At 36.5% G+C, this 22,715-nt stretch overlaps 5 protein-coding genes across 15 annotated transcripts in view; 2 read left to right on the top strand and 3 right to left on the bottom strand.

The window, feature by feature from the left end:
- Positions 1–4,195: 4,195 nt before the first annotated feature.
- Positions 4,196–7,131, bottom strand: LOC111453217 (pyruvate decarboxylase 1-like). The gene is made up of 5 exons (XM_023094223.1): positions 6,570–7,131; positions 5,438–6,255; positions 5,240–5,357; positions 4,448–4,636; positions 4,196–4,360 (listed from the first exon to the last, which is right to left on the bottom strand). Exons 1-5 carry the CDS (start codon positions 7,095–7,097, stop codon positions 4,196–4,198), a joined length of 1,818 nt encoding a protein of 605 aa, XP_022949991.1. The 5' UTR covers positions 7,098–7,131.
- A 1,141-nt stretch (positions 7,132–8,272) lies between these two features.
- On the bottom strand, positions 8,273–12,433 carry LOC111453223 (ERBB-3 BINDING PROTEIN 1-like). Of its 8 annotated transcripts, XR_002712238.1 has the most exons (5): positions 12,140–12,428; positions 11,911–11,995; positions 11,678–11,825; positions 11,502–11,549; positions 8,273–11,393 (listed from the first exon to the last, which is right to left on the bottom strand). XR_002712238.1 is itself a non-coding variant. In XM_023094231.1 (4 exons), the coding sequence occupies exons 1-4, from the start codon at positions 12,231–12,233 to the stop codon at positions 11,703–11,705; spliced, it is 258 nt and encodes an 85-aa protein (XP_022949999.1). In that variant the 5' UTR covers positions 12,234–12,428; the 3' UTR covers positions 11,673–11,702. The 8 variants fall into 8 exon arrangements, 1 of the variants encoding a protein (XP_022949999.1); XR_002712233.1 differs by having other exon boundaries at positions 8,273–11,087; positions 11,326–11,549; positions 11,678–11,995; positions 12,140–12,427; XR_002712235.1 differs by having other exon boundaries at positions 11,485–11,549; positions 11,678–11,995; positions 12,140–12,427.
- Positions 12,434–14,299: 1,866 nt separating this feature from the next.
- Positions 14,300–20,090, top strand: LOC111453221 (carrot ABA-induced in somatic embryos 3). Of its 2 annotated transcripts, none has more exons than XM_023094228.1 (3): positions 14,300–14,483; positions 14,791–15,031; positions 20,079–20,090. In XM_023094228.1, exons 1-2 carry the CDS (start codon positions 14,369–14,371, stop codon positions 15,015–15,017), a joined length of 342 nt encoding a protein of 113 aa, XP_022949996.1. In that variant the 5' UTR covers positions 14,300–14,368; the 3' UTR covers positions 15,018–15,031; positions 20,079–20,090. The 2 variants fall into 2 exon arrangements, with proteins under 2 accessions (XP_022949996.1, XP_022949995.1); XM_023094227.1 differs by lacking the exon at positions 20,079–20,090 and adding an exon at positions 15,060–15,313 and having other exon boundaries at positions 14,791–15,028.
- The window catches only part of LOC111453218 (chlorophyll synthase, chloroplastic-like), a 7,920-nt gene continuing 1,478 nt past the window's right edge, over positions 16,274–22,715 (bottom strand). The window contains exons 3-17 of one of the 3 annotated variants that reach the window (XR_002712231.1): positions 22,410–22,498; positions 22,228–22,315; positions 21,831–21,916; positions 21,653–21,739; positions 21,504–21,569; positions 21,341–21,424; positions 21,209–21,270; positions 20,599–20,674; positions 20,455–20,517; positions 20,263–20,344; positions 19,293–19,369; positions 18,979–19,026; positions 17,741–17,923; positions 17,459–17,533; positions 16,274–16,515 (exon numbers count right to left, since the gene is read on the bottom strand). Coding sequence is in view for 1 of the 3 variants with exons in the window: in XM_023094224.1 (XP_022949992.1) it covers positions 17,861–17,923; positions 18,979–19,026; positions 19,293–19,369; positions 20,263–20,344; positions 20,455–20,517; positions 20,599–20,674; positions 21,209–21,270; positions 21,341–21,424; positions 21,504–21,569; positions 21,653–21,739; positions 21,831–21,916; positions 22,228–22,315; positions 22,410–22,498 (971 nt within the window). In the remaining 2 variants the exon portion in view is untranslated. The other 2 variants (XR_002712230.1, XM_023094224.1) reach the window with 2 other exon arrangements.
- LOC111453222 (protein EMB-1) lies at positions 16,471–17,261 on the top strand. The gene is made up of 2 exons (XM_023094230.1): positions 16,471–16,712; positions 16,952–17,261. Exons 1-2 carry the CDS (start codon positions 16,598–16,600, stop codon positions 17,110–17,112), a joined length of 276 nt encoding a protein of 91 aa, XP_022949998.1. The 5' UTR covers positions 16,471–16,597; the 3' UTR covers positions 17,113–17,261.

The raw sequence follows: 22,715 nt of genomic DNA, 5'->3' as shown, positions 1-22,715 counted from the left end.
TAATAAATTATTCTAATAAATCATTAGAAAACCACCTTGGAAACATATCATATTATAATTTTAAAATGTCACACTCACATCTTTAATTCATAATCCCATAAAATTAAAATAAATAAATAAATAAAAGGGTAACAAAAATTTATAATCAGTGGAATTTGGTAGGTTAAATTACCGATTTAGCCTTACATTCAGAATTGAAATTTCGAGAATTTGATGGTCATTTCAGACATTTTTCTATTCACATGATAACGAGTAACACCGTTGATTATATTAGCTAGACGATTAAAATTTTTTAAAAAATGAGAAGATCGTGTATAATAATACTCTATCTCAATCTTATAAAATGTTATCGGGATCAAATTTGTAATTTAACCGAGAGTAATTTTTGTTTTTAAAAAAAAAATCCATCTAGGGTTTTGTAGGGTTGAACAACCCGTGTCCAACGCCAGAGATTGGCTGACTCACATGACGACATCTCTCTCTCTCCTCTTTCTCTCTCTTCATTATATATATAGAAGCTAAAAAATCTACCAGTCATTTCCATGTACTGAAAATTTGAAGCTTAGTTAGTTTCTTGAAGTGGGTGTGTTGGGAAATAATGGATTACAGCTTTCCGGCGAGCAACCCCAGCTCGTGTGGCTCCTCCTCCGGTGGCGACGGAGGAGAAACCAGAAAGGAGAAGATGAAGAAGAACGGTGGCGGCAGCGGCAGCGGCAGCGGGAGCGGCGGAGGGAAAAGGACCAAAGGCGTTATGAAACTATCAACCGACCCACAAAGCGTGGCGGCGAGAGAAAGACGGCATAGAATCAGTGACCGGTTCAAGATTTTGCAAAGCTTAGTCCCCGGCGGCACCAAAATGGACACCGTCTCAATGCTTGACGAAGCCATTCATTATGTCAAGTTCTTAAAAACCCAGATTTGGCTTCATCAAACCATGATTAATTTCGTTGATTATGATGATCCTTCTTCCTCCTCCGCCGCCGCCACCGCCGCCGCCAACTGTCCGAATTCCGGCATCCCTGTCGGCGGTGACATGAATTTTGTGTTCCCTGAAAACGAGGTAGTTAAAATGGAGGAGGCGTTCTTGCCTCATCTCGATCCCGACAATATCTATTTCCCTTCCGGACAAGACCAATTCATGTGCTCTTCTTATGATGCTTACATGAACTTCTAATTTTTTTTTTTTTTAATCTATGATTTGTACGTACTTAATTATGTTAATTACTATGTATTTTGGATAATTAATTACTATGTACTTAATTATTAATCACTACAAATTTCCCCAGAAGAAAGGAAAATTTCGCTTTCCAGGAAGGGAGAATTAAGAAAATCCTATTAATTGGAACTTTCTAAAGACCTCCGGAAAAAGCATGAAAAAAAAAAAAGGCTCCAATTGTACGATTCCTCGTCACCCCAGAATCTCAAAATTTGTGGTCTGTAAAGATACGTTATTAGGTACTCTGTTTTATTTAATTAAACCCCAGAATGTTATAGCTTCTTCTTTCTCTCCATGCACCATGGGGATCAGACCGTTCGAGCTTGAGATATAGTAATTAATAGTTGTTTTATCCATTAAACTAAGCTGTTCTTGAATCTCGATCACTTAGAGAACGATGTGATCTTGTTTTTGAAAATTTAATTTGTGTCTTTTCTAATACCCTTTACTTTTTTTTGAATATGCTTTTGATTCAAATTGAATTTTATTAATGTTTGGAAAGTGTTTTTTTTTTTATTATTAAAAAAAATAATAAGAACAAGTAAAAAGAATCTTTAATTAGATCTTGATGTTTAATTAAATAATTATTAATGTCCACGAAAAAAGGATAATTAATTAATATGTTGATTGAGAGAGACAAACATGTTTGTATATGTAACATAAAAGAATCTTAAAATAGAAAGTCCTCAAATGTTACATAATTTCCGGTTAATATGTTCCTTAATTCGAAATTATATTATTTATTTTATTTACTTATTATTATTTATTTTAATTGAAGCAGAAAGACAATAAATGAAAAAACATGCAAAAACAGTATAAGAAAACGACTCTCTTCCGTTATTCGAATTAATTCCCTCAAGGGACCAATTTCCCTGCCTCTCTCACTCCCACATTTATGGCCTAAACAGTAAAAATCATCGCTTTCTTTTAGTCCATCGTAAATTTGAATCTGTTATGATTCGAGCCGCTCGAATAGAGTTTGTAACTCGTTGAGTTGAGTTGTCGAGTCGTTCTTTTGTTCTTATTTAAAAAATATTATTTATCCACCATACATGTTACAAACGTTAAATATTAGTAATCGTTTTTATAACAACTCAAGCCTAACGCTAACAAATATTGTCCTCTTTGAGCTTTCTCTTTCGGAGTTCCTCGTAAGGTTTTTAAAGCGCGTCTGCGAGGGGCACCTTTATAAAGAATGCTTGGTTTTTCTTCCAAACCGATGTGGGATCTCACAATCCACCCTTTTGGGAGATGCTGGCTTGGGCTGTTACAAATGGTATTGGATGGTGTGCCAGCAATGACGTTGAGCCTTGTAAGGGGGTGGACACCAGGTAGAGTGCCAACGAGAACGTTGGGCTCCTATGTATCGTGAGATCCCACATCGACTAGAAATGGGAACGAGTGTCAGCAAGGACGTTGGTCCCTAAAGAGGGTGGATTGTGAGATCCCACGTTTGTTGGAGAGAGTTGCGAAACATTCTTTATAAAAGTGTGGGAATCTCTCCTTAGCAGACGCATTTTAAAATTTTTGAGGAGAAGTTCGAGAGGGAAAGCTCAAAAAAGACAATATCTACTAACAGTGACCTTCAACGGTTACAGTTGTAAAGTAATAGGGTAGAATTCGGTTGGATTACAACCTTTTTTTTGAATGGATTGGATTGACCCAACTAAAAAAGTGTCAGTCCTACGTCCTCCCATCTCTAAAGCCGTCCTCCCATCTCTAAAGCTAAAAGGTTCGAGTGGTTTTGTAGTTGATAATGGCATTAAAAACAGTCCAACGAACATGGTTGGGATCCAATGGAATATGAAAGAAACGAAAGGTGTTTGGGGTTTGGGCGTATGAGAGAGCAGAGACATTGGGTGGCGACAGAGGTGGAGGGGGGAGCCCCACCGGAGCAGTTGCGGCCTGTCTGCCCCGTCACTCCTAATGAACAATCACCTCAATAAAACAAACTCAGTCCTTCTTGTCCCCCTCTTTCTTTTCTTGCTTTCTCCACTTCTCTCCTCATCATTCAACTCTTTATAACCCAAATCTTTTGATTTCTCTATGGCTATGGTCGAGTTTATATTTTGTACGTATTCGAACCCGTTTGTGTGCAACTCGATCAACCGCTCACAAGACAATTCGCTAATACCTTGTAACATTTGATTGTCAAGAAAACTCACCAAAACCGTAGATACGCTTTGCTGAGGATTGTTGGGAGGGAGTCCCACATTGGCTAATTAAGGGGATGATCGTAGGTTTATAAGTAAGGAATACATATTCATTGGTATGAGGCGTTTTGGGGAAACCAAAAACAAAGCCACGAGAGATTATGCTCTAAGTGGATAATATCATATCATTGTGGAGGTTCGTGGTTACTCAAACTCATTTTCTCTAAGTCATTTCTTAGGTCATGATTCTAGTTTATCACTAACTCACTGTGAGATCTCACATCGGTTGGAGAGGGGAAGTGTTAAAAGAGAAAGTACAAAGCGGACAACATGTTAAACCTTGAGGGGAAGTGTTAAAGAGAAAGTACAAAGAAGACAATATGTTAGCGGTGGATTTGAGCTGACTATATCTGTTAGCAGTGGATTTGAGCTGACTATATCTGTTAGCGATGAGTTTGAGCTGAAGTTGACAGAGAAAGTACAAAAAGTACAATATGTTAGGAGCTAACTATTGAGCTGACTATATGTGACAATATAGGCAGATATTGGGAAAGTAAAAAGAGGACAATATTGAATAGGAGTGAGTTTGAGCTGACAATATCTTTAACAGTGAATAAATTTGGCTCGTGCATGTTTTATTTTTTGTTTTAATTAAAAAAAAATTGTTGAAGTTGAAAGGAATGTTTTTTTAAACTAATTAGAACACGTCATTACAAGATAAAAATCAATAAAAATCAACATTTAATACGGTACGAGACTAAATTGTTACATAATTTATTGATTAATACATTATTGAGATATAAAAGTTGATTAAGTGATGTAAATATTATTTGGGAGGACGACTATTGGTAGCAGCCAATTTGTTCCCAAAGTCGAGCAACTCTTTGCTGGTATCATCTCGATGAACAATGGCCTCGATGAAGCACAAGCACTCGTTTTTATCTCCCGTTGCCATTTCAATCGCTTTCACCAACTCTTCCTCCGTTTCAACCTGTTCGTTTAATATTCAAACATTGTTCTTAACTACTTTATGCATCTCAATTAACTATAGTTAGTTTTTTTTTAAGAAAAAACATACCTTGGTCGTCCAACAGTTACCGGTTTGATTGTGCATGGCCTCGACTAGAGCCGTGTAGTTCCAGTTCTTGATGACATTGTACGGGCCATCGTGAATCTCGACTTCGATTGTGTATCCACCGTTGTTTATTAGAAATATTATGTTTCTCTGTCCTAATCGTAGCATCGTTGACAAATCTTGTGGAGCCATCTGTTTATTTTTAAACGGTGAAAAAATAGGGTAAAATTTCCAGGGTATTTTGAGAATTGTTGGGAGAGGAGTTCTACATCAGTTAATCATAAGGAATACTATCTTCATTGGTACGAGGCATTTTTGGTAAATAAGCTATAAGAGTTTATGTTCAAAGTGGACAATATCATACCATTGTAGAGAGGTGTGGTTTCTAACATGGTATCAGAGTCATGCCCTTAACTTACTTATGTCAATAGAATTCTCAAATATCGAACAAAGAAGTTGTGAGTCTCGATGGTGTAGTCAAAAGTGACTAAAGTGTCGAACAACTGACGTAGTTTGTTCTATGGCTCCAGAGAAGGAGTCAAGGCTTGATTTAAAGGAATCTGTTCGAGAGCTCTATAGGTTTCAGGAAAGGCTCTATGGTGTATTTTGTTAAGGGGAGGATTTTTTAGGATCGTTGGGAGAGGAGTCCTATCTCGGTTAATCATGGGCTTATAAGTAGGGAAAACTATCTTCATTGGTACGAGACCTCTTGAAAAATCAAAAGCAAAGTCACGAGAATTTATGCTCAAAGTGAATAATATCATACAAAAAAAAAAAAATCGAATGAAAATTTACCTGGAAGCTCCCATCACCAATGCAAAGAACCACACGATCCTCCGGCGAAGCTTGAGCGTAGCCGAGCGTGGCGCCGAGAGACCACCCGATGGAGGCATAAACCAGCTGCATCTCGAACCTATATTTCTCCAAAGATTATTCCATTATCGTACTCATAATATTTAACCCATTGAGTTTAAAGTTTGGGAAGAATTTTACCCGCATGATCGTGGTAATTCTAGATTTTGACAGTGAAACCATGAATCACCAGCTTCAGAAATTACCGCCATGTTTCCCGACAGCATTTTTTGTATATGTTTGAAAAGGACATTGACCCGCAAGGCCTCGCCCGGCTCCGACTGGGTAGGACCCGACTTTGGAATATAAATCCGAGTATAATTCTCGTAAGCTGTTGGATTGGGCTTGAGCCGCTTAGCAAGGGCCCGAAGAAAGTCCTTCATTAAAACCGGCCCAAAACTCGGCCCATTTGGAAACACAACGCGGTCCGATTCAACAATAATCGCCTTATTCTTCTTGTACGAAAGCGAGTAGCCGACGGTTTCCAGTTCGTCGAAAATAGCTCCGGCGAAGATTGAAGCGTCGGCGATTTCCACTGTCTCGCCGCAGAAGGCTGAGCTGAGAGATCCCCAGTAAGTTCCGATGAAATGACGGTGGTTCTCCGGGAACATGCCTTTAGCCGACGGCGTAACGGCGACTGCGTAGTCACAAACATCGGCTAGCTCCACGAACGCCGCTTGTGCTTTAGCTACTCGCAGCTTCTTTCCGCCGACCATGACGGGTTTAACGGCGGTGTTAAGAAGCTGAGCTGCCATCTCCACCGCCATCTCCAAACCCATTTGGTTACTTTGCTTGGAAGAGATGGAGAGTGGAAGGAATTGTTTCATAGAGAAAGAAGGATGAGGAATGGCCGCCAAATTGCAAGAAATGCTGATATAAACGGGCTTGCTCTGTTCCAAACACTTCGAAATTGCAGTATCGATCTCCCATTGTGCGTCTTCCAAATTGTTGATCACTGCCTACAGCCACAAGAACAGCAGAACAGAGCTCAAGAACAGAGACCCAACAAAAATTAACAGCAAAACAGAGACTCATAAAAAATTACAGCAAAACGAGCTAAAAAACAGAGACCCATAAAAATTTACAGTAAAACAGAGCTAAAAAACAGAGATACATAAAAAATAACAGCAAAACAGAGCTAAAAAACAGAGATCCATCAAAAAATTACAGTTAAACAGAGCTCAAAAACAGAGACCCATAAAAATTTACAGCAAAACAGAGCTAAAAAATCGAGACCGATAAAAAATTCACACACCCACATCAGTAATACTACCTGATAACAAGTGACATTTTGAAAGCATCGGAGCTCTTGACTGAAATCCGGCAGGCCAATGGTATGGTGGAGAATCTTGTTACTCCCATATTCGTTCGAGTTTGGTGCACCCACGATGCAAACCAGAGGAAGATCCTCAGAGTAAGCACCGGCAATGGCGTTGATCAGGCTGAGCCCACCCACAGTGAAGGTAACAACACAGGCACCAACGCCGCGGCGTCTGGCGTACCCATCAGCGGCATACCCAGCATTGAGCTCGCTACAACACCCCACAAGGTTTAGGCCTTTTTCTGCCACGAAGTAATCGAGCAACACGAGATTGGAGTCGCCTGGAACCGAGAAGATATCCGAGACGCCAATTTGAACGAGGCGGCGAGCTAGGTAGTGGCCCAACGTTGACGGTGTAACCATTGACTCGACTATTTCGACTCCATTGTTACAATTATTAGTTTGAAGTTTTGATTGGGGTTTGTACGAACCATTGGAAGTTGGAGGCTTGAGCATAGAGCGAACCGCCGCCATTGGCATTGGTATTGTCGAGGAGAAGGTTTCAGTTTGGAACCCGTTTTCGAGGTTGATCGGCATAATTGATGTGTAAAAATTATAACTCGAATTTGTACTTGTGTATTGGGTTTCTTTTTTGCTCATACTTATATGGGTTGATTTTGTAACCTATCAAGAACTTTGGTTACGTTTAGGATCATAAAAGATTAAACCTTTATCACTTGGTCGGTTTTATGTTTTGGAGTCAAAATTGAAGTCTTAATCGACTTGTTGATTAATTTAAGGTAAAATGGAAGTTATCAACATTTAATTAATATTTGTTTTGGTAAAAAAAAAAATACTTTTTACGCTAATTTTTTTATTTAATGACCCAATATATTTTTCATCAAATCAAAATACAGAGTATTATTAACTCAATTTGTGGAGTACGGTGTTTTGGCATTACCACATCATTTTGTCAAATAGTTTTAATGTTTGTAATAACGAGAATTTTGATTAAAAAAGATTATAAATAATAACAAGAGCTTAATTGAAAAATTGTTTGATGAAATTGGAACTTATAACTATATGTAATAATAATAATTAATTAATGAATAAGCATTCGGGATTAGAGGTTTATATGCCAAAAACAAATAACAAATATAGTAAGTGTAAAGGGTAAGTCAAAAGAATAGAAGAAACTGCCTACCATATTACTTACTAACTAATTAATGGCTAAGTATGCCTAATAAACAGCCAAGTGATTTCATAGGCCCCACAAAGGACTCCTTACCTTATGAGCGGGATAAGTGAGACAAGCCTCGATTAAGTGCCAGTACACACACCATATATGCTATAATGTAATTTCTGTAAAGTTTTTGGTTACCAGCTATTAATTTCCGTAAAGTTTTTGGTTACCAAGAACCCACTATTTTTAGAATAAAACTTGATAAAAAAGACGTTGCACATGTTTATTGATCTAAGTTGTATACTAAGCCAATAACAATATGTAGATGATACATGAGGTCGTATTAAAGTACACATTCCTTTAGTGTCTAAAATTCTACATTGAACAAGTGTATCAATTCAAGCCAATCACTAGAAGATACCGTCTCTTTGGATTTTTCCTAATAAGCTCCCCACAGTTTAAAATTTTTTAAATGTATATGGTCTACTAGATTGAAGTTTCTAGCACTCTTATAAACGTACGAAACAAAATGAACGAAACAGAATGAAGTTCTCTGTTAAACATACAATCAAAAGAAAACAGTGGCATAATGGAAAGGATGGAAAGGAGGAAGCAGATAAAAAGGAGTAATTCATTCCTGCGATGTTGAATCCTTTATTACCCCAGCCAAGTTGTTAAGAAAACTTGGTTCAATAATCTAATCATCATGCATGCTAACAATGGAGTCGACAGTTTTTGTGGGCTGACCAGGTCTTAATTTCCGGATCATCAACAGCTTTTTGTGGGCCAAACATCTTGCATTGCATGAGAGGTAATTCGATCAGATCCATTAGGCATTAGTAAGACTGTATATTTAATGTGGGCAATGTGATCGCCTGCAAAGTAACCAATTGCACGAGGAGCAAATGAACCATACAAATTACACTTGAAACAAAATTAAAATTAATTTCAAAGAGCAAAAAAATGCTACCAGAATTTTCAGAGGACAGGATAGGTTTGCAGTAGATCGTGATTAACACATTCAACTAGCCCCAAAGAGGATTCAATTAACCAATAGAAACCCGTCTCGTATTCAATGGAAAAAACGAAAACTCCACAAGAAAGCAGGCATTTATAAATCACAAAACATTCAACTACGTATTAACCAAGACCAATAACATTACACAAGATATGATAGCAACTTATGATGTCAATAAAGATGGTTAAAAAACAATAGATTGCCTGAAAAAGTAGCATGCCCTATCAGAGTAACTATGACAAAAGCCTCATTTGGAATACATTCCATAGCTTCCATAAAGTAATCATCATGTAGGGCTCTTGGTCAAACAAGCAGATATAGAAAACATAAGAGACAGCCACTATTTGCCACAAAATTGAAGGAATAAGAGCACTAAACAAATATTTACACAACATAACGATATTTTAAGCACTAACCAAAACTCCAACAGCATAACTGTGAGTCTAAAGGCTTCAAATTATACTAAATGTGATTCCAAGTTATGGGGAAACAGATTATTGATTAATAATAGAAATTCTACACATTAGTATAAGACATCACAGGAGAATATCATCAGAATGTATATCTTACAACAATTTGGACAATTGGGACATAGGCATCATCCATGGAAATCAGCCTATGATATACCAAATTTGACCATTCACACTATAGGCAACAGGGAAAAGAGGTAATCCACAAGTCACAGATCACCTCGGCAAAGTTGCCTTCATTATTTGGTTATGGGAAAGCACATCATTTGTTAATAATATAAAACTCTATAAGACATCACAAGAGACTATCATGGCAATATATTTTGTATGTAATTTGGACAATTGATATCATAGGCATCATCCATGAAATGTCAACCTACAAAACCCCAAATTAACCATACACAATCTAGGCAACAGGGAAAAGAGGTAACCCACAAGTTACAAATTACCTCGGCAAAGTTGCCTTCATCTAGTTCAGGGAAAACATATCTTTTGTTAAGCATATAAACTCTAGCCACTACGATAAGACATCACAAGAGATTATCATGGCAATATGTTTTGTATGTATTTTGGACAATTGAGACCATAGGCATCATCCATGGAATGTCAACCTACAAAATCCCAAATTAACCATACACAATCTAGGCAACAGGGAAAAGAGGTAACCCACAAGTTACAAATTACCTCGGCAAAGTTGCCTTCATCTAGTTCAGGGAAAACATATCTTTTGTTAAGCATATAAACTCTAGCCACTACGATAAGACATCACAAGAGATTATCATGGCAATATGTTTTGTATGTATTTTGGACAATTGAGACCATAGGCATCATCCATGGAATGTCAACCTACAAAATCCCAAATTAACCATACACAATCTAGGCAACAGGGAAAAGAGGTAACCCACAAGTTACAAATTACCTCGGCAAAGTTGCCTTCATCTAGTTCAGGGAAAACATATCCTTTGTTAATCATATAAACTCTAGCCACTACTATAAGACATCACAAGAGATTATCATGGCAATATGTTTTGTATGTATTTTGGACAATTGAGACCATAGGCATCATCCATGAAATGTCAACCTCCAAAATCCCAAATTAACCATACACAATCTAGGCAACAGGGAAAAGAGGTAACCCACAAGTCACAAATCACCTCGGCAAAGTTGCCTTCATCTAGCACAGGGAAAACATATCTTTTGTTAAGCATATAAACTCTAGCCACTACGATAAGACATCACAAGAGATTATCATGGCAATATGTTTTGTATGTATTTTGGACAATTGAGACCATAGGCATCATCCATGAAATGTCAACCTACAAAACCCCAAATTAACCATACACAATCTAGGCAACAGGGAAAAGAGGTAACCCACAAGTCACAAATCACCTCGGCAAAGTTGCCTTCATCTAGCACAGGGAAAACATATCTTTTGTTAAGCATATAAACTCTAGCCACTACGATAAGACATCACAAGAGATTATCATGGCAATATGTTTTGTATGTATTTTGGACAATTGAGACCATAGGCATCATCCATGGAATGTCAACCTACAAAATCCCAAATTAACCATACACAATCTAGGCAACAGGGAAAAGAGGTAACCCACAAGTCACAAATCACCTCGGCAAAGTTGCCTTCATCTAGTTTGAGGAAAACATATCTTTTTTAACAACATAAACTCTAGCCACTATCATAACACATCATAAAAGATTATTATGGTAATATATTTTGTATAATAATTTGGACAATTGGGACCGTAGGCATCATCCATGAGATGTCAACCTACAAAGTTCCAAATTAACCATACACAATCTAGGCAACAGGGAAAAGAGGTAACCCACAAGTGACAAATTACCTCGGCAAAGTTGCCTTCATCTAGTTGAGGGAAAGCATATCTTTTTGTTAATAATATAAACTCTAGCCACTATCTTAAGACATCACAAGAGATTATCATGGCAATATATTTCGTATGTAATTTGGACAATTGACACCCCGTAGGCATCATACATAAAATGTCAACCTACAGAATTCCAAATTAACCATACACAATACAGGCAACAGGGAAAAGAGGTAACCCACAAGTCACAAATTACCTCGGCAAAGTTGCCTTCATAATCCAGTTATGGGGAAATGGATTGTTTAACCATAGAAACTTCACCCACTATCATAAGATCACAATAGATTTTCGTGACAATTTATATTTTATCTCAAATTTGACATACACAAATAAGCAACAGGGAAAAGAGGCAAACCCCAAGTTCTATATCACCACGGCAAAGCTACCTGATAACTAGTGCAATATAGTTGCTTCAATTATCTTCAGATCTATAGGGAACATACTTCCTGAATCTTGACTTCAACCATCAATAGTCAAACTTCATAACACTGACTGAGTACACTTCAACTAACATGGTGAGTGAAAACAAATAAAAGGATTTTTCTTACATCTTGAGGATATTTCCTTCTTCCATCACTGTTTCATCGCTAACTAGGGGTGAAAAGTGGCCGCCAGTTTTGTTTCAGAGATGCAAGTTGGAAAGGCAACGCCCGTTCTATCTTCATCTGAACATTCTTATACATGTTGCTAGTTTTCCTTCAGATTCAAACAAAAAAAGAACTTGCTAAAACACGATTAGCTCAAGCTGGATAAATTTCGAAGATCTAATTTTAAAGCCTACTCTCTGAGAAAAGAAATCGCCTTCTTCGCAAATGTCAACGATTTTAACATTAAGTTACATTCGGATATCGCCAGCTGCATTGCCTCTACAAGATTATTTCATTTCCAACAACAGTATCATAAATGACATATCAGAACATTGAAGAGTAATTAAGCCGCGGGATCAATCAGACATGCTAATGACGAAGAAAAGGGGAAAAGATTGTAATAGAAAAACAGAGATAACTCACCGTTTACGATCTCGGCAACATTTTTGTAGTTTGTAACAACATCCGGAGAGGAGAGATCCAACTCCACCTCCTCCCTTTCATCGTCCGACGACATTACTTTGGAGATTCAGAAACGTTTCAGCAATGTGAAGCGAAAGTTTCAGGAAGGAGCACTCAAGTTCACCAGCTAAGAACAACAGAGACACTGGCAATTGAAAGTACCAACTCTCGAACTGGAAGTATAATGCAGAGAAGAAAACTAGGGTTCACTCCATCTCCGCCTGCCCTTGTTTTATATTAGGAACAGCTCTGTGCTGATTAGGGTTTTGGGTTCTTTTTTTTCTTTTTTCTTTTTTCTTTTTTCTTGGGAGGTCGAATTTTCTAATTCGTTCATCACTCACTTGAATTAATGAGTGTTAGTTTTTTATTTATTATTTTTTCTATTTTTTTTACTTAAAATACATTTTGGGTCTATATATAATATATATACTGCAAAAAAAAAATTGAAATTATTAAGTTAAGTAAAAATTAGGCTAAATTAAGTCTCAAAAATATTTTAATTTTTTTTAAGTCTAAAAATACTTCTAAACTTTCAAAAAAAAATATATATATATATAAAATGAAATCGGTTAATATTTGTTTTAAAAATATTCTTAAACGTTTCAAATACTTTAACTTTAAAAAATACTTCATTTTTTAAAATTTCATTAATATCTTTCTATTTTAAAAAATTTTAAAACTTTTATATATATATATATATATATATAATTATCCTTAATACCACTATTTAACAATATTTTGAACTTTTTAAAAATAACCTTAAAAAATATCGAATTTTTCTTATAAAATTTAGGTTACTACCTTTAAAATTTTATGAATATTTATTTAAACATAATATTTTACTCTTTTTTTTAATTTTTTTTTTTAAACGTTAAAATATTAACTAAACTTAACAAAATTACTGTAAAAATAATTTTTAGATTTTTTTTAATTTTTTAAAATTTAGAGATATTTTTTTTAAACTGTGTATGAGTTTTTTCTTTTATTAATTTGACCTATGCTTGAAGGGAGAAAAACTAGGTTAAAATTGTGCCAAATTTTAACCTAAGAGAGAGACTGACCAAGTTCTAACATACTCGCTAAATGGTAATTTAACATGGATTTTACGTCTTGGAGCCAAGCTAATTTTAAAGAAGCCTTGTGATAATGAAACCAACCGATAAAAAACGTTAAGGTTGAAAAGATAAATGCACCAATTGTGGAATAACATATTTAATTTTGAAAATACACCATGGGAACAAACACGTAGTAGAAAAATTACGTCAGCCCATTGAGATATAGGCATGCTATAGAGCACGAAAATTCTACGATATCAAGCTAGGACTAGAAGATGTCGTTCGTTTGATGAGAAACAAAAGGAACATAGAAAATTCGGGTGGTTGAAGGTAAAAAAGTTTTTTTTTTTCAAAGTAACATAGAGAAAAGCAACGACTCGAGCTCTTAATTCATGTCGATTAGACTTTATTGTTGTGACAATTCTTAATTTGTGAGGGACGGGGAGGATCTTATAGTTGGGATTTACGTCTTAAAATCTCATAATTAATGATTTTATCTTAATACTAATTTTATTATCCATACGAAAAAAATTCAAGACCATTAGTATAATAAAATCATATTAAGTAATAACTTAAAGGGTCTATATGAATAAAATTGAGTGATAAACACTGTTAAAACAACCCTTGTAACTGTTACAAATTGTTTGATCCAAATTGTTAATGGGAATGACAATATATGCTAGCGTGGACTTGGACTGTTATATTAGAGACAAACACCAAGGAGTGTGCTAGTGAGGACATTGAACCTTCATAGGTGGATTGTGAGATCTCACATCAGTAAGAGAGATGAACAAAATATTATTTATAAAGGTACGAAAATCTCTGTAAATACAAACAATAAACAATCTATTAGGAGGGGTTGGGCATAAGAATAGAGAGCCACGTGTCGACACAGTGCACAAAGACGACAGATTTAATGACGTGTCGTTAATAAATGGCTTATTCGCACCCGAATTCGCCGCGTTTGCCATATTACGTGTCCATTTCACAAGGCGTTTCGTCATCGGAGCTCTTCCAATTCTCCGGCCTATAAATAAACTCCGAGAACCGTCCCTTTTCACCACTTATCTAAACTTCCAAAAATTTGAACCCTTAGATATACACACACAAACCAGAAAGCAAGAAAAGAAGGAATATGGCGGCGCAGCAGGAAAGATCGGAGCTGGAGGCCAAAGCAAAGCAGGGAGAGACCGTGGTTCCGGGCGGAACCGGCGGGAAAAGCCTCGAAGCTCAAGAACGTCTCGCCGAAGGTAATAATTGTCACGAATCACCAACAATTCTTTATAATGATAAGGTTCGATATGATACTCATCATGTTATAAATCACGATTCTATGATATTGTCTATTTTAAGCATAAGTTTTTATGATTTTATTATGGTTCAATTTTATTAACATAAGGAAGTTATGGACATTTAAGAACGTAGACTCTGATACCATGTTACTAATCACCGCTCTTATGGTTGAATTTTATACACGTCTTAAATGTTAAGAATTATTGTCCAAATAATAATTAGTTGTTTGTTATGAACGGATAAGTGAAACTTGGTTGGTTGAAGGTCGGAGCCGGGGCGGGCAGACGAGGAAAGAGCAGCTGGGGCATGAAGGGTATCAGGAGATGGGGCACCGGGGAGGAGAGACGAGAAGGGAGCAGATGGGGCAAGAAGGGTACCAAGAGATGGGCAAGAAGGGTGGGCTGAGCACCATGGATAAGTCCGCGGCCGAGCGGGTGGAGGAGGAAGGAATTGAGATCGACGAGTCCAAGTTCAGGACCAAGGACCGCTGAACCACCCTGGCTTTGTCGTCTGATCGGGGCGGCGGACCACGTTTTGGTATATGTAGAATAATATGTATGTGGGTGGGTGTTTTTCATTTCGTTTAGTGTCTAGTTGATGGTTGGTTTTTGTTTTCTCGACACGTGTACGTCGGCCGGGGATCTCTTATGGGTTGTCTTGGCTGCCCGCTGTCGGGGGGGTTGGTATTTGCGGAAGGGACGAATTTTGCTGTACCGTGTGTTCTCTTCTACGTGGAAATAGAAGTAGGGTGGCTTGAAGTATGAACTTATGCTTCGATTTGGTTTTATTTTTTATAATTTGTTTACGTTATTTAACTTGAACAACTTGAACGAGTTTACGTTCGTGCATGTTCCGTGCATGTTTGACAGTATTTTTTGAGACACATCGACTATCTTGACTTGTTTGGATACATTTGTAATATCTACAACATACATTTTAGGTTGATAAGGTTCATAATTCAATTAATAATCAAATAAATAAAAACTAATAATAAAGTAAATAAAGATTAATGATTGAAATGAAACTGTAGTTTTAAGAGATTTCAAACGTCTCTCACACCGGAACCTTTTTCATCATATGTTTAAAATATTTTGATAAAATACTAAAACAATTACATCAATTTTTTATACGAGAAATTTCAATGGAGTTATTCAATTTTATTTGGATGTTTGACCAGTGCCACCTCACTTTTAATTTTAGACGGAGGCAACGCTTTTGTAAATAAAATAAACATTTTAAAAAAAGAAAAAGAATTAATATGTAAAAATAAAAATTATTGATTATGAGGGAATTTGATAATATTTTGTGAGAAAATAGGTACGGTCTCCATATAGTTCTAAATAGCCTTTCAATATTAATTTTTATAAATATATATTTAAAATAATTTTACTTTTTCATAATAATACTGAATGAGACGGGATATAATAGTAGGTTTGAGTTATTTTATTAAAAATATTATGTTGATATATTATTATTTGTATTGTATTTGTACTTATCAAATATTATTTAATTTATTAAAACCAATTATATTTTGAACAGAAATTATATACTAGAAAATAGAATTATCATTTAAAGAATTTATTGAAGTGGAATTTTTGTGAAAAAAAAAAATATAAGAAAGGGAAAACAACATCCGATAAAATCATAAAAATTTCTCAGAAATTGTGGTATTTAAGAATAATAATAATAATAATTACTCCATGTTATCAAATTCTAATTAGCCATACCCATGCATGAGAAGAAAGTTGAGGACATCTGAAAACAAATGTTGATAGATGGGTCGGCATGGTAGGATGTTGGGACCGCTACCAGATTAATATCTCCTCAACACGTGTCGTTCTTTTGACACTACAAGACATTTTTAGACTGAGTAATCACCTACGTGTCAATCACCCAATGCTCTATGGTCCACTATCTGCCACGTAGACACTCCGAAGCGTCCATTTTGCCCTTTTTTTGAGACTTACGAAGCTCAAATTCTATATAAACCTGAGTGGCAAGAAGAGATGGCATACAACAATCTTGTAACGAAAAAGCTAAGTATTTGACACAGTAAGAGAGAGAGAGAGAGATGTCGTCGGAGCAGGAAAGATGTGAACTCGACGCCAGGGCTAGGCAAGGGGAGACTGTCGTCCCCGGCGGAACTGGGGGGAAGAGTCTCGAAGCTCAGGAGCACCTGGCAGAAGGTGTACCGACTTGTCGACTCTTATACTTCTAATTCTCTAAAAACACCTTTTAATCCTTTGAAAAGAGCACTTAGGATGCCAGAAACTTGGGGTACGGTCAAAATATGTAGTTTTGTCTAACCAATTCTAAGCTGAACCTACTAAAATCCTCACCTCAAGCAACTAACTATGGAAACTCTTTATACTGCCTTACAAGTACTGAACTGACTAGAGAGGTTTTGTTTGATGGTGAAATGCAGGGCGGAGCCGTGGGGGTCAGACGAGGAAGGAGCAGTTGGGACACGAAGGGTACCAAGAGATGGGCCGTAAAGGTGGGTTGAGCAACTCGGGTATGCCAGGAGGAGAGCGTGCGGCTGAGGAAGGGGTTGAAATTGACGAGTCCAAGTTCAGGGCTAAGTAAAAGCTTTCATGATGTCGTTGGCTTTCTTTTAAGTGTGTGCTTTCTTTTGGAGCATCTTGAATAAATCATGTCCTTGGATGCCTTACCCTACAGTGTCGGGTGTGTATATGGATGTTTCTGCTTGAAGTGAGAAATTAATGTCCTTTCTATCAGAGTGCACACCACCTAAAATCCTACATATGGCTAAACAGAACTAAATATCCAAGTGTTTTTCAATCTAAGTGTTCTCAAGATTAATTATAGCGATGTTGATCATTTTGAGAGAGGGTTACAAGTAAAATGCATTAAATAGAGTATCAGAATATGAACAAGAGGAAATTTAAGCCAGCATAGTTGGTTGGCAGACCTGAAAAATATACGAGCAGTCGGAAGCAAGAGAACAGAATTCCAGTATGTATGCATATTCTGATTCAATTGCAACCTGAAGTAAGGGGACGTATCTCATTAGAAACCGAGAAAATTGACGTGTAATACAAACTAAATCTGATGAAAGCTTTGAAGAACTGATGAAATGTCGTTCCTACTTTAATCTTTAAATAAGAACTTATTGTGATACAACCCTAAATCAAAGCTTTGAAATATGCTGGTAGAGATCCAAAACTGATTTACCAAACCAGGCGAGTGTAACCTGACTTGGGCTGGCTGCTGCTGGGGGCGTCCGCAGACTTTGCTGTCTGCTCTTGCTGGCATTGCGTTTGTCACGCATGTCTGTACACATACGTACGTTTAATTTTCCGCATGCTAGAGTTTAATGTCTGGTAGCAAGAGCAGTGACCAACAGCCCCAGCACAAGAAATGGCTGGGCACTGGCCTGAAATGTTAATGCAAACGTAAGGTAAAAAAGAGAGAAAAACAACTCGACTCCAGGAACTCAATCAATTCAATCATGGGTTGGGTGCGTTAGACGAACACGGCTCTCCACAATGGTATGATATTGTCCACTTTGAGCATAAGCCCACGATCATTCCCTAAATTAGCCGACGTGGGACTTTTATCATCCAACACCTCCCCTCGAACAAAGCACGCTTCCCCTTAATCGAGACTCGACTCTTTTGGAGTCTTAGTCATTTTTTACTGCCTTCGTACTTTCGAAGAGGCTCGATTCCTTTTTCTTTTTGGAGTCCTTTGTTCGACATTTGAGGATTTATCAATCTATTGGCAAGACTAAGTTTAAGGTATCGCTCTGATACTATATTAGATGAACACGACTTTCCACAATGGTATGATATTGTCCACTTTGAGCATAAGCTCTCATGACTTTGCTTTGGGCTTCCCTAAAAGACCTCAAACCAATAGAGAGAATATTATTTGTTTATAAACTCGTGATCATTCCGTATTCCGTAAATTAGTGAGACTTTTATCATCGAACAGGTTTGTTGGGTAGTTTATGAGTTATACTAAAATAAACCCATTCAAATTTATCAATAATTATTCATTTAAAAAATATATATATATATTTAATAACATAATTATTTTTTTGATCATTTATTCTAGAACTATTTAAGGTAATTTTTAAAAATATATATTTATAAATTTTAAATAAAATAAAATTTTGAATAAACTATTTATGATCGAGTCATTGAGTTGTAATATGAAGTGTTTTGATTGAAATTTTTTTTGTAACCCGATATAAAAATATCTCAACTCAACCCACCAAAATCTGTAAAAAGAAATATAAAGAAGCTGACAAATCCGGCGTGGTAGTGGCAGGTAGGTACACGATTATGGACGTCATGGGGTTCGGACCACTTAAAGTTGTTGGAAAGGGCAGGACGATAATGCTTTATCAAATAGCACAGAGAGAAACGGCTCTGTATAGCAGTTTCTATGAACGCAAGTCTACACTTTAAAGAAGAATTTACGTACCTGATATTTGACATCGTACTTGACGGGGTCCTTGAGAAAGTATTTGAACTGCAAAAACCATAATAGTATGCATTAGTCGAGTATTAATGTTCGTTGCAACTAAAAGGAAAGTTCAGCTAGAAGGCTGATTGTCGAATCAAACACGACTATTCAATTATAATTAAAGAAAATAGAAAGAGATGGGATCACAATTTACACCTCAATACTTGAATACCAAATAATACCCCCATACATTACTATACAGTTGTTCAGCAGCGGCTGCCTACTTAAGAGAAAACTGACACCATTTGATGTTTATTTAAAAGTATATATACCTGGAAAAAAACTTGGGGAGCAATTAGAGCAAGGAGGGCTAATGCATAATACGGCTTGCCAGCTCCCCACAGATAACCTGCAATAAGTAATAGTATTTGTGGTCACGTTCATTTCAAATGTGGTAGAGGGAACAGTGTAATTAGCTTGCAGATCAAAGTCCCGATTCTAGTCCTTATGATTTCTGGATCTACATCGCAAATAAATAGCAATTTTCATTTTATACGCATGGCAGGATGATAGCTTTTAAGCCTTCAGTATCAGAGACCCATACATGGTTTTGGTTGAGAATTGTTGGGAGGGAGTCCACCTCGGCTAATTTAGGGAATAATCATGGGTTTTTAAGAATGACTTATTTAGGGAGTCCCACCTTGGCTTATGCTCAAAGTGGACAATATCGGCTTATGCTCAAAGTGGACAATATCATAGATCCGTGATTCCTAACCGTTTCCTTCAAGAATGCAGTTCATAGCAGCAAAGAACACCATCTTTCAGACCTTGGCATTCAGGAATATTATTTTGGTAGAGAAGGCAAAGAGAGATCAAGCAATCTATCTTTCCAACAATCAGAATGCAGAATATTAAATATTCGCTTGTTGCAAACAAACTTTTGGGATTCTTATCCTTCTCTCAGTTAATTGTTACGTTGAGAATCTGAGATATATCATCTGCAGTACTTTCAACATTGCTCAATTCCTTCGGTGGCTAACAAAGCTTAATAGATGTAGGCACATTGGAGGTGATTCGATATTATAGAAGAGCATAATTGTTACAAAATTCAATAGAAGGGTGCATGTACGAAAAGATGAAACCCAAACAAGGTGAAGACCCTCCAAAATGTAAATTAGAAGAAAGGCAGAAGCCAAGAAATGATCAACTTATGTTCTTATTTTTCAATGGTCTGGTGACCTTAATTTTGCGCATGGATTTAAAGTGAAGACCCCTTGAACAAAACAGTGCTAAAAGAATTACCAGCAACAGATAATTGAGTTATGTCAATAGCGCCAACGCAAATCCATTTAGCAGTTTCAGCACCAAAAGCTACTGGAAGTGACTGTAAGAGCAGTAAACAATAAGAGCTGACAATAGAATAACAAAACAAAAAGAGTCTGATAAGACCAAAATTTAGTTTAACAAATCAAAGACTGTTTTAGAATGAAATACCTGAAGTCCTAAAGCTCTATCCCCCTCAACACTTTTGAAATCATTTACAATGCCTATTCCAAACTGGTTAAGGCAAAGCAGAAGGCAGTCGCATTAGTATTGGATTTTGTGAAAGTAGGAACTCAAAAAATAAATTGAGCGTACTCCAGCTATGCTGTACAAGAGTGTAAGAACCACAATATCAGGAGCGAGTGTTCCAAATAAAGCTTGACCTGCCCACCTGAGATTAAAAATTAACTGTTACTGGAAAGGGAAAACTTATCATATTATAAAGAACAGAGAAAATTTTGTAATACATATGATTAATGTAGAGCCTGGAACAATCCAATTCACTTTATATAAACAATAAATTGAAGATAACTGCAAACTAGCCATCGATTGGACGTTCCATGTATATGATTCAAGTTCAACACGTGGTTCACTCGAAGTGCATTAGAAGTTTATAAAGTATTCGTTTATCTAAATTTGTGTGGATAAGTGTAATCATAACATTGGATTTCATGGTCAATAGAGAAAGGGTGTTCTCCTTTGATCAGCTTTTGCCCATAGGATAACAATATGCTCAAAAGTCCAAGGCCATTCAAATGAGTGTGAATATTAATCACTGACCAGAGATACGAAGAAAGCTTTCAAATTTTCATATGAAACGCAATTGACTTTGTCGACCTGTCAATTGCAGTAATTTCGGTGACATTTTTATTCACTACCAATGTATATCAATTTACCAATTACTAAAGATCACAGGATTTCGCACCATGGTAAACTGATATAACTAGCTCCAAGAGCACAATTTCCAATCCATCCATTTTGTTTAAGCTGCAACCACAAAATAAATGCTCTTATCATTCAGAATATCCAATTTTAGAAACAAAAACCTTTGACTTACCTTTAGAGGTGGAGCAGAGTATATGTATGATAACAAAGAGCCACCCAGAGCAAGGTAGAAGACTATAGGAAAGTCATGCCCTGCCTAAGAAGGATAAGAACGAAATTCAGGAAAAACAATACATATGAAAGATGAGTATGTTCTATCAATTCAATGAACCTACCCACACATCTAACAAACCAGCCAAGCCAAGTCCTCCCAGAAGCAACACCCATATTTGTGCCATAACCTGATAAAATTTATGGAAGGAAGAAACCATTAAGGAAGGATAATATGCCTTTGCTAATGCATATCAAATGGTTTAGCTCATACCTCATTCTCAGATATTGCCCCAGATGGGATTGGACGATAGGGTTCATTAATTGCATCAATTTCTCGATCATACCAATCATTGATCGTCTAAAAAAACCAAAGTACCAGTTCTATTTTATTTGTGCACGAATAATACTTTCATAAGTCATAGGAAAGCTTTACATTAAAAAGAGTTTACCTGCGTGTAGCCAGTGAGAAATGGACCAGACATAAGCATGCAAGTAATTGATTTAGCCACATCCTCGAAATTCCAATGGAAGTTACCTGTGAAAAAAAGCATGTATCATTGAAGGCATATTCAATGATTCAGTGAGGTAACTAATCAATGAAGCAGAAAAAAGGTCATTTAGTCCTATCCCTAATTTATCTGTACGTGTAATCACTCCTTTGACTACCATTGATGCATTAGACCATATAATACACAACATGAGAGTAGATCTTAAAGTTCTTATCAGATAAGAACTCACTCTCATCATCAGACGACTAAGACATAAGTTGACGGTAATATGTGTTAGTGATTCATCAAAAACTTTTCAAATTCAATTTTAATGTCTTATTATGTAGAATTTGAGTACCAGAAGCAGCAGCTCCACACACTACTCCCCAAACCAAGGGCGGCCATGTAACAGGCTTTGTCAATTGAAGACGAATCTTCCATTTATTCTGCATAAAATGACATGAAGAACTTATTAACGACTTACTGTGATGTGTACATTCAAATCTTCCTAAAAAACAAGCTTAGGACATGGTAACTCACAGTTTCGAGCGCAGCACCTTTAATTCCAAGAAGCTGGTTGAAGCTCGAACCACCACTTGCCGGCGCTTTATCTGGTGCCTGAGATTTAACTGATCAAAGCGAATAATCAGAATATAAATAAGCAGCAAATCATGAAAAGAAAAAAAAAATAATAAAGCAGCTCAAATTTAATCGTTTCTAAAGTTTTGAGAAATCTACACTGCAAGATTCAGAGTATTCCCCTGGTCAACATTAAAAAGGAAGCAAAACGAAAAAAAAAAAAAAAAAAAAAAAAAAAAAAAAAAAAAAAAAAAAAAAAAAAAAAAA

Source organism: Cucurbita moschata, unplaced genomic scaffold, assembly GCF_002738365.1.
Source record: "Cucurbita moschata cultivar Rifu unplaced genomic scaffold, Cmos_1.0 Cmo_Scf00015, whole genome shotgun sequence".
Lineage (NCBI taxonomy): Eukaryota > Viridiplantae > Streptophyta > Magnoliopsida > Cucurbitales > Cucurbitaceae > Cucurbita > Cucurbita moschata.
This window is presented reverse-complemented; position numbering and strand designations above follow the sequence as displayed.